An 11,754-nucleotide genomic window follows, 5' to 3' on the forward strand; every position below is an offset into this window, starting at 1 on the left:
ACAGGTCAAGAAAACTGCTTAAGGAAAAGAGAGATTTTCTCACTTCATTTAGGACAGTGTACATAAGATAATATAGATATTTATACTATGTGTGTGCGCGCGTGTGTGTGTGTGTGTGTGTGTGTGTGTGTGTGTGTGTGTGTGTGTGTGCGTGTCTAAATTGATTCCATTGTTGGATGCAGCCTGTTCTGCAACCTGAGTCACACAATGCTTACCTCTCAATGACCAGTTCTTTATTGGATATCTGCTGAACTGTGACGACTACTTTCTTCTGCACGCCCTGCCTCAGTTTAAAGTAATACTTGTCTCTGTCCTTTGGGACAGGGCTGAGAAGTGAAACCAAGAGCACATGTTAAAGAGCATCCAGGTGTGACTTCAAACATTCTGTCCAGTAATCATTACATTAACACGTCAAAAGATGTTTTGTCCTAATAAATATCCAACAATTTAGCCAAACTTAATGGGTTATCCAACTGGTTTAGTAAGATACGTCACTTTAATGTGCTTAGTTGGATAAACAATGTGGATTACTGGGAGTGAATTAAATAAACACAGCTCTAAGTAGCTCTCACAAATACACAGGTGTGTGCTGACCTGAAGTTGCCTTTGCCGTCATCCTCCCGCACCTCCAGAGAGACGGTGAAGGTGTAAACATCACTGTCGGGAGACAGAGGCAGTGAGGAGTCCCTGACATCAGGGGCAGGTTTGGAGGAGCGCCGGAATGCCGTGGAAAAACTGTAAAGTATACGGCTGACCTGCAGGGTCAAGGCCAGAGAGATGGAAAGTCAACTCGCTCCATTTCAAATCCATTTACCATTCATTCATTTTTTTCATCCTCTCAACAACCCACGCTGTGATGAATACATTTATCCACTCAATGAACATAACTGATGGAGGTAAAGTAGAAAATGTTCCCCCGATCAGCCCAGGGCCCAGTTTAAAATCTTTGTCTGCCCTGTCTCCTGTAATTCAAATGTACCCCTTCAGTAAATGGGTGGCCCTTTGTCCACTGAAAACTCATGAAAAGACAATGGTCACCACACTCACAGCTTCTTTGATATGGCAGGAGAACACGTGAATCTGGAACTCCTCAGAACTGCGGTAGCTCTCGGTGAAGGAGAAACAGTCGCTTTCCATGGAACCCTCCCGCCCCCGCGCACAAAAAAGCACCTTATAGATGGGAAAGGAAGCAATCTCTGTCCCTGTGGCCTGGTCCAAAATCCTACAGTAAATGGAGAAGAAAACAAGAACACATAGTATCAAAGTCAACAAAGCACAGTTATGGATGTGCTTCTCGAGGAACTTTCAGAGAGAAAACTGTGAAGTCAGAATTTTATTAGCAAAGGTAATTAAGGTTATTTTCAGAATACATGTACCCTTCCTGAAATGTAAAAAGAGAACTTTGCAGACTCACACCTTTAATTTTAGAAGTGAGAAGTGTCTGTGAGTGTCTTACCACCACCAGTCATAGTTATGTCACAATTTTCATGTGATAGGGCAAAAGTGAGAAGCCACAACTTGTCTCACAATAACAGGTGTAGACAGCCTCAGTCCTTCTGAAGAACTGTTCCAAACAGGGACAGAACGTAATGACTGTGAGTACCAGTCACCTGGGCTGATGGAGAAGGACGCCGGTTTGGCCATCTGATAGGTTACCAGCCCGCAATATTTAAGAGAATACGTGAGTTCAACAAACGTCACAGCGCAGTCACTTGTATTTTTCATTCTTCCAGTTCATCCAAAAACATTTCTCCTCATAATTACTCACATCACAGGCTAGTCACTGATCTGGGTACATGACTAAGCAAAGGGCTAGCTCAGTCTTGTTGAACAAGGCAGGGCAGTGCATGGCCACAACAAAGACACATCAGTGAAATATATAACATTCCTTGAGCACATTCCGTCAAATGAACAAGGAAGATTTTGGTGTGAATAAGCAATAAATTTGCAGGATTCTGTCTGGTGATTCCCAGCATTCCCCTAACGTCTTTTGTTTCCACCAACCACTAAACCAAACTGAACGACTACAAATGACATACAGCAAATTTGATTTCAGTCCCTGGTCTAGGAACAGAGTGCAACAACCAGCAGGAACCTGAAAACCCGGAGTTGTACATTCTTGGTTCCGTCTCGCAGACTCACCTGACACAGCCGTCGGGCACGTTGGGCACATGGAGGGTAACGGGGATAGGGATGGCGCTCTCTCTCCGCAGGGTAGACATGGCTCTGAGGGCCTCGGACTCGCTGCGCGGGGCTTTCACCCAGGTGCAGCCCAGATACGACAGCTTACTGAACTGCACGCTGTCCTCCTCTGGTGGCGCCGGGCTGCCCACCTGACCCGCTGAAGCCTCTGCACTCCGAGAAAACACGACAACCATCATTCATGCTCCAAAAATGAAAAAAAAAAAAAAAAAAAAACAGCTCAGGAATAAACAGACAAACAAAACTGGCGACCCGTGTTTATGAAAAACATGTTTGGCGTTCTCGGAAATGACGGCATACATTTCTGAATTTCAAAAGATGACACAGATCAAAATGTGTCAATACAACCAACATGCAAACTAATGATTTTCGGACACACCTACCCAGTGACTGACCTGGTTTACACTCACAGTGGCCACCACTGTTATCAACAATCGAACATTCCATTTTCACATCTCTCCTTCTTTGTCATGTTATCAAAACCAACTCTTGAAAGATTGTACAACTAAAACTGCCTTATTTGCAATTTCGTTTCAGTTTCACAGAGGCAGCAATATGAAGTGGAGTGAAGCTGTTTATCATGCAGCTGTAGAAAAAGCACTATGAGGAAGTTACAGAGGAAGAGAGGAAGTACAGGTCTGCGCTCACGGGGGACTCCTCGGTCACTCAGACTTTCACATCCAACAACAGGAACCAGATACAATGAGAAGAGCTCCAAACGGCTTTTTCACACGCTTCCCTCACTAAAAGGCAACAACTACAGGCTGTTGATTTGACATCCTCTGTCCGTTTCCTCTAAAAGCGTAGTTGGGCTGCATTACAGCGATGACTATGGTGAATTCAGTGAGACATGGACAAACAAACGAAACAGCGATAAGCACTAACAGATGACACTCTTATGGCATAAGTTCATAATCCATTGGATACAGTTTTTTTGTTTGTTTGTTTTTTTTGTTTTAACTTTTAACTGCTTTTTAGGGCTATCCCATTGACACTGTTCTCCTAGGACAAAGCAGCATCTTCCACTACTGATCTTTAAAACAGTGTGTAAAGCTAGTCTTACTCACCAAGCCTATGGAAGTTTCGCAATTATGTTCTAACTGGATTTTGAAATTTTACCAACAATAACATTGTTAAATACAGATCCACTGAAATAGCGCCTCAGAAAATTGTTAAAATGGGCCTATATGTTAACTAATGTGAACTTCCCCATTGAGTTCTTTCCTCGAAAGGAAATTTCTTCATAGCAAATTTCAAAAATTCTGAAATGGCATGAATATTTCTGATCAGCTGTAACATAAAATAATCCATAACAACACATACATGGATGGGTCCAGTGAGTCCATGGTACCATATGTTATTTTGTCCTAATCTGTATTTTAGTGAGTTAATTTGTGCGTCTGAGTCTGTGTTTCACAATTTTGGTGCTTTTAAGGGGAATTCTGTTTTTTTGACACATGGGCTAAATTGACCAATTATATCCGTGAAATTACACTGTCAACCTGAATTTCCTGCACGTTCTTTCAATAAAATCGTATTAAATATTTTCCAGTACTCACCGATTATATTTTGAATTTCAGTAAGTAGGCTAAGACATCAATGCACAATTTCTGATGTGGACTTCGTGTGTGCCACTGCAAGCATTCGATTACACTGGACCTTCAGTTTGTTCAGTTAAAAATTAAAATATCCATCCACAAACGAGAAGAAGATTTTAGTTCATATTTTAGTTATACAGCCGTTGTGCCGTACCAGTCGGAGGGAGAGTATACAGAGAATGACCTGGTCAAACGGCAAGCTGAGAAGAAAGACAAGCGAGAGACAGGAGCAGACCAGAGCAGCAGAACTGCAGGCTCTTCACAGAAGACACAGTGACTGCTTATGGTCACTGAGGAAGAGGTCTACAAATGTCACCAGGCATCCATGTATGTGTTGTTATGGATGACACCTGATGACACCTTATAGAAATCCTGGCAGGAGTAATAGAGCTGGTTTTTAACTCATTTCACGTGTAGATCGCTGTTTTTTTGTAATTCAGGTCTGACGTCGACAAGACTCTGGGGCACTGAGGGAAAAATGTGTAGTTTTGAATGTATTTTAGTTCTGCAGGAAAAGAAAAAATCTGAAGTTTCAAGCATTTGAACAACCGACAGTTTGAGATATGGACAAATTCTAAGGTAAGGGCCAAATATAGCCCATATGTCAAAAGTCAACAAAAGTAACTGCAAAGAATATATATCTGTGTAACTTCCTCTGGATGCGTCATTTCAAATCTCTATATTAGATCATATTTTCACTATTTATGAATGAGTAATGAAATTAAGCTATGCACAGGAGATTTATGCGTGTCGTGTGTTTCTGACATAACTCATTTTGAATGTAAAAACACGAACAGTCAGCTTAAGGCTGCTACACTGACTCATTTTAATCATATTTTCCATTCAAAAGCAGTAAAGCAATTTTATAGGCAAAATTACCGTGAAAACCACAAAACAGAGTGGGCAGTATGTGTCATCTTTCCTGACAGAATCATCATTCTGGAAATGATTTGTCTATATTATCTATAAAGACCAGTGTCATTAGGCTTCTCAAAATCAGTAAAAGTTCTTGCGTTTCACTTATCTCTCTTTCAACTGGTGTTCCGCTCTGTTCCCCTTCTCTCTGCTCTTTTGGTTAAATGTACTATTCAGAAACCTGCTTTGTTACATCTTATGTTTAAGAGATATTTAATCACAGAGAACAGACCAAAACTTAATTCCATTTAGTACACTGCTGCTGCACTAATTTTTTCTTCAAAAACAGATCCCATTTGTAGGTACCTCATATGTGCATTAATAACCTGTGACAACAGAGGAAATGTTCATATTTAGCAGAGAGGTTAGATTTGATGATGATGCTGTTTATGATGTTTCTGAGAAACCCACCATTAGGACAGCTGTCCAGGGTCAGGCTCGGAGGCCGTTTCTGAGTGCTAGCAGGCACTTCACAAGCCTCTGGGTCCTTGGAGCTGTCTTCTCCTGCTTTTCTCTCCCCCTGGCCTCCATCATCCTCCAGCACCTCTTCCATGGCTCTCTCCAGCTGCTCACGCCCATTCCACGACATCTGACAGAGGGAGTGAAGGAAGCACAGAGAAAAACGAGGAGAGTAAGTTAGACCTCACTCTGAGAGAGTGTGAGGTGTGTAAACACAGTCAGAGTGTACATGTGTGAGTGGCCCCTGTGGTTGCGGTGGGTGGGGGGATAGGTGAGACTCGGTGGGTGTGTTTGTGCCTTGTTCCTGTATGTGGGTAGTTTATGGTAGTTACCTTGAGCCTGGGTTTACCCTCAGAGCCGGATGGAGAGCCCTCGGCAGCTGACTGTACCAGCACAAACTCCTCACTGGTGACGGTGGACACAGATTCAGTGGAGCCGCTCACTCTGCCCAGAGAGGAGCGGTCATCCATGGCAGCCCGAAACAACCTGGCCTCCCCTCACAGCACTGCTATTGGCCCACTGACGGTGCAGACCTGCATGCATGCCCGCACATGCACACACACACACAAACGAACAAACACAAACAAAAACACACACACACACAAGCACACACAAATAAACCCTAAAGAACATACACAGACCTACATTCTACCAGTGCTAAGGCTTTGGTCTTAAAAGGAACAAACATCTTTCAACTTCATAAACATTTCACTTTGTTTGTTTAAACATGTTCTCTGTTACCAAATAAGCAGAGATTTTATGGGATCGCTCATGAGGAAGTGGACGATTTTGGTCCTTTAAGACTTAAGCTCACCTGCATTAACTGTCAGGGCTCCATGCAGATGTAATCTGCACTTTTTTTGTTTGGTTGTTTGTTTTGGCTAAGCCTGAGTCCTAGAGCTGTGGTATAAAAACCGATTCAAAGGAATTCAGGAGAGCTTGAGAAGAGAGTGAGAGACAAAAAAAAAGAAAGCGGAAGAGATGGTATGATGTCTGAAATAAGATATCAGGCATTGTGAAGGCAAGTTCTGCCACAGGCCTGACTGTACTGATATTAAAGCTATAAATGGTTCACATTACAAAAACAGTTCACTCTGTGATAAGCAAATGTCACATGCCTAAACTTCAACCACACCGTCCAGATCTCTTACCTTACATGTTTGCTAATGGGCTGTTATTTTCATAGGCCTTTTACAGACCAGGGTACATGTTTAATGAGCCATCAGAAAAGTACACACAAACTGCTGCCCTTTTCGGAAAGCAAATTCTCCTTGACATTAAGGCCAATAGGCTTATACTGTCGCAGAGTAAAAAATGCTACATTAACAAGAACCGATGGTTGTCACCTCCACACAAGCAAAATGTGGGCACAGCTTGTAACAGTAAACTGTCTGAGCTTGACATCAGCATGTCAGCAGTGAAAGAGCCTACACAGACGCCGTAACTCATCAGCCTTGCGTCCCCTACCAGTCATGTGGTCTCATCACACTTATTCAATTATGTCCACTGAAAAGCAAAAGTCCAGTGAAAGCAAGGAGGGAAAAAAAATGAATGTCATGTTCTGTTTAGGATGTCTGTATTTCAGAGGAACAACACCCACAGTACCCCTAACTGCTGGGGCTGTTAACGTAGTGATACCTGAGTGTCTCCGGAGAGGAACAATTCAACATACACAGCCTACACACTGTAGCAAGTGTTCAAGAGATTCTTCAGTCTGGTAACAGTTTAAAGGCATGTCTATGGATTTTTTTTCTTGGAGACAATATTACCAAACACATTAAACACATCTAGGAGATTTTGGGCTCTTCTTTCTGCCAATAGTCATCATTCAACCAAATTTAATTGAAAATAATCAGCGATCCTAAATCCTCTTTTAGTCAACCCATTGACAGTTAGCCTTATTTTTTCATTAACTAATTGATTCATTGATGAATTCATTTTACAAGTGACAAACTTTGGGTTTGTACAAAACAATATTGTCTGAGGTATGGTCCACAGTCATTTTAGCATAAAACAAATTAGATGTCATGTTTCATGTTAAAACACATCTACAATTTGTACATTCAGATTTAACCTTTTCACTTGTGTAATGTGTAATCAGTCGACTTGTTGCACCAAAAGCCTAAGTGTTACACACACACACCCTAGACAACACAACTTAGCCAAGTTAAATCTCTAGACCAAGTGAGCACCACATTTCAGATACATTTCTATATTGCCTTTCTAACAGAACAGGCTCCATTTGTGGTGACTTAAGAGTCAACTCAGTCAAACATTAAGGCTGCACTCCAAGTCTATACTGATGTCTCTACTGGTTCCACGTCCAAAAGATATGTTTAGCATTGTCAGTCTACATCCTACACAGCACTTAGCATAGGGAGTGGTGAACAAATGATTTTTGAATCTTTCTCCAAGACAATGTAACACTCTCAACGAAACTGTAGACCAGTTCAAGCTAGACAGGCTTTGAACCAGTGCAGTTTCTCACTGTAGCACACCCATAAATTCAGAACCAAAAAACAAACACGGCATGGTTTACCACAGAAAAACGCAACCTCACATGCAGCCTAAATTACGTTCGCCGCAGCAAATTTCCTGCAGAGACGAGACTTCTAATAAAGAACAGCAGAAGACTTAAGACTCTCGATCACTCAAAGCCAAAGCCCTAAACAACTTTTCTACTTCTATAATCCCCCCCAAACTTCATTACTCTATCGGTCATATTTTAATGCCAAATGTCAAGACATGTTAAAATGACTTGGAGTGAGAAACCAGTTCCAGGTCCATGGTACTTGACAGCTACTGAAGCCCTGCTGCATTTTACTTCATTTAGGCCAAGTGACTGCCAGAGCCTCATGAAACGTCTGACTAGGTGGGGCTGACGCTTGTCCCTGTCTGACTTTTCCTTCCAGTCAGTCATGACATAATTTGGGGCAATCCGGCTCCTTACATCATTCAGAGCAATGATACAAATTACGGCAGATTACTGACAGACCTTGAAATAGCTCTGAAAGGAAAACTTCAAAAAAGGCAAGAACCAGTTCAGTGTGTAGTGTAGTCACTGTACATTTCCACTATGGTTACAGTTTCACTGTACTTTAAAAATCCTGTTTAAAATTCCAGTGCACATTTGGTGAGGACAACCTTAATCCTTCATATTTTGAAACAACATGAGTTAACTTGCTACACAGATGAACACATGCATCCTCAGCTATCAGGGGTACAGGTTAAGTGAACTGCTGAGCTCTACCCCATGCTTAACAAACAAGTTCACGGCAATCCAAGGCAAAAGTATGATCCTCTATTCTGCTCGTTTCTTCTAGCATATGTATCTCGATTTCACCAACCAATCCACTGACAGTGAAAGCAGTTTTGCGTTAAGCGGTAGGACTGATGATATTGCTGGACGGGAATTGATGTCGGATTATGTCTGACTGGCTGACACGTGGGACCAGGTTAAACGGCGTTCTTAATGTGCTGTCGACTCGTGTATTGATTTTTAGGTGCATTTGCCACTACACAGCAACTTTTGCTTTCAGCTCCACTTAAAAATTCAGGCCAAATAAATTTTAATCTCCTTATTTATGCCAGCACTCAACTGGAATATTTCAAAAGGCGTGTCAGAAATGTAACAGGACTTTCTAATCGCACTTTGGCATCTCGAAAGAGCTCTCCAAATTTCGATACCGTGGGTAAATATAAACTCAGATTTTGAAATCGTGTTGCTACTCAGTGTGACAAATAAACCACGCATGGTAAAAATGAAACCCATGCAGACAACAGCAGTTAACAAGTGTTGGAATGCAATTAGGAAGGCTGACGTTTTGGCATCACTACACTGAGCAAGACACCAATATATGACAGAACGTTTTAATTAATGTTAGCAGCGTAAACTATCGAAAGCCTGACAGAGAATGTTACAAGTCCAGACTGGTTACGCTAGTTAGCTTGTTGTAAAATGGGCGTGTATTCACAAAATACTGGTTTTCAAGAGAACAATATTAGCTTTATATCACAGTAACTGTGAAGAACAGCGTAGGTGTCTTATCAGCTGTCATATTTCTGATAGTCGGCGTAGTCAATCACAAATTACAGTGACAGGAAGTGCCTCATGCACCTTACCACTCTGAGCAAAGCTAAGCTAACTAGCAGCCATATGCTAGCACTAGAAGAGACAGACAAACGGCATTGCAAGTGCTTGCTGTCCCGGGTTCGCTAGCCAAGCTGCGAGTGAGCAAGCTAATCAGTCAAAACAATTATTCTCTGTTTACAAGCCAAATATGAGCTCGAGGAATATCTACAAAGCCTCGCCGCATAACGAAAGGAGAGCAGATTTACCCTGCCGACCTAGAAACACATAGCGTTCGTCTACCATCTGTTAATTCTTAAGACGGTCAAAAATAACTTACTTGTTTAGAGTTTGTGACTTGGCTTGTACGGCAGTCAGCTGAGCAGTTGATAACAAACCATGAAGACATTCCCCATCCGCAAACCTCATCGCTCCGTGTTCACGTGGCGTAAGTAACGTCACCGACGCCAGAAGGCCACCTTCTAAGCACTGGGATACAACTCTCGCCCTCACGCCATCATATCAGTTAATAAGTAAATGGCAGTTATATTAACCGTTACTGGGTTATCTTACTCAGTTGTGTTCGCAACGTGTCTTCTCAAAATCACATATATTGGTGTTTGAAATAGGTCTGTTTTGACACGTAAAATAAGCTTAAATTTCTTGATTTTTGCCCCTCTAAAAGTATCTTTACAGAATTCTATCTGTAAGAAAATAACTTTTGAAGTGCATGTTTCATGCGCGGAATGCACTGACTAAAATGACACCTTTAAGGTACTGGTAAAAGGGGTTAATTAAGTGCTGTATTTGCTTGATTTGCTTTTCCCCATGACCGGTCAAAAGGTAAAAGTTATCAAAAATAATGAAACATGAAAACTCTAAAGATCTACATGCTAAGATCCAGCTTGAGTGCAGATAGAAAAATGGGAGACGAAATATTTCTTTACTGTATTAAGAATTCTTTATTTTTTGCTTTGCTGTTTCGGTTCATCTGTAAAATGTCACATTCTAAACTAGAAAGACAAACACCAAAACAATTCTCCTTAAATAGCAAGCAATGTCTTATATGTATCACATGTATTACTCCAGACTGTGTCACAAAATTTCTGATTGCAAAAGCATTGTGAATAAAATAAGCACATGGTTGGCTATTTCACACATTTAAATAAATATAGTTAAAAGACACTACAAGTATACGCATTTCAACAATGGAGAAATATGAATTAGAGATAGTATCACAGGTTATACCTTCTTTAAACCAAATATTTGCTTCTTAAAATGTATTTTGGCTTTGTCAAAAATCTGCCAATATAGAAGACAGACAGATACACAAAACACTTATAAATGTGTCTAATCTTATGTACATATCCAACTTTTTGCATCAGTTTTTGTAAATATAGACTCAATCATTTCAAACAGTAACATCAGTATTAAGGAGAAAACTAAATGTGTTCAGTGAACAGAAAATAACCTGGCACTTGCACTGAATATCTTTTAATAAGCATATAACTTGACTGTTCTTAGGAAAGTAACCTTGAGTACTTTATATGAAATAATATATTCTGTGCCTCCATACTTCATGTATCATACGCATTAGTCTTTCTCTTATCTTTGACCAAAAGTATAGGGGAAACGCAGCTTCAATCCCTGTTAGTTCTGAGCACTTCAAGTTTGCATAGAGAAAGTCCTTTTATTGTTAGGCGCAATCTCTCTTATGTAAGGTAAAAACCTTGATTGTTCAATACCTAATTTCCATTATTATCATAATAAAATGCTCTAAGTTTTTGATAGTCCAGACTCAAAGCACATACGATTTTTTTTCATTTACTGTGGCACATAGAGAAAAATAGAAGATGTGCAGGTTACACTGCAGAATAGGTAGCCCTCATATAGAAACATAAAGGAAGCCCACATATTGTAATGCCTTGAGAAGTTACATCTTAAGGAGGCCTGGCCAGGCAGGCAGAGTAAGGCAGTCCTCTGGACAACTCCAAGCTTCTCCTCAATCCAAGCCAAGTTAATAAGACTTGCTAAAGGCAGACTACCTCAAGGGTTCAAATAAAAGACAGATCTGTATATATATATAGATAGATAGATAGTTATATAGATAGATATTTAAAAAACAGATTCAAAGAGTTGAATCTAACTGGAAGCAGATGCAGTGAGAGATGGTGGAAGTCTGGATCAATAGACCTCTGTAGTGACTCCATGGTCATGTTTCCCTAAGCTTCTCTCTCTCTCTCTCTCTCTCTCTCTCTCTCTCTCTCTCTCTCTTTCTCTCTCTCTCACTCTCTCTCTTTCTCGATCTCACTCTTGATCTTGAGCAGTTCTGCAGAGGGAACAAAGACATCACAGCCAGGGTAACACAAACGTGTCACTCGAACGTGTGTGTGCAGATCAGACATCAGTGCTAATGGCACGCGTGTTGACGTGAAAATCCGGCAGGTTGCGGGAACTCAGCGAGGCGCTGTGCATTGTGGGTAGAGTGAGAGTTGGGTTCTCGTAGCGAGT

The 11,754-nt window shown here is 41.1% G+C and overlaps 2 protein-coding genes across 2 annotated transcripts in view; both read right to left on the reverse strand.

Moving 5' to 3' along the window:
• Window positions 1–9,657, reverse strand: part of rabgap1l (RAB GTPase activating protein 1-like) — a 78,144-nt gene extending 68,487 nt beyond the window's left edge. The window contains exons 1-7 of the mRNA XM_030791040.1: window positions 9,584–9,657; window positions 5,507–5,707; window positions 5,127–5,304; window positions 2,143–2,350; window positions 1,048–1,222; window positions 595–755; window positions 216–326 (exon numbers count right to left, since the gene is read on the reverse strand). Coding sequence (XP_030646900.1) covers window positions 216–326; window positions 595–755; window positions 1,048–1,222; window positions 2,143–2,350; window positions 5,127–5,304; window positions 5,507–5,644 — 971 coding nt within the window. The 5' untranslated portion in view covers window positions 5,645–5,707; window positions 9,584–9,657. The remainder of the gene's footprint in view (window positions 1–215; window positions 327–594; window positions 756–1,047; window positions 1,223–2,142; window positions 2,351–5,126; window positions 5,305–5,506; window positions 5,708–9,583) is intronic.
• A 1,983-nt stretch (window positions 9,658–11,640) lies between these two features.
• fam163ab (family with sequence similarity 163 member Ab) overlaps window positions 11,641–11,754 on the reverse strand; it is an 804-nt gene continuing 690 nt past the window's right edge. The window contains exon 2 of the mRNA XM_030791974.1: window positions 11,641–11,754. This exon is cut by the window's right edge and continues 243 nt beyond it. Coding sequence (XP_030647834.1) covers window positions 11,641–11,754 — 114 coding nt within the window.

The sequence above is a fragment of the Chanos chanos genome, chromosome 14 (assembly GCF_902362185.1).
Source record: "Chanos chanos chromosome 14, fChaCha1.1, whole genome shotgun sequence".
NCBI classification, from domain to species: Eukaryota; Metazoa; Chordata; class Actinopteri; order Gonorynchiformes; family Chanidae; genus Chanos; species Chanos chanos.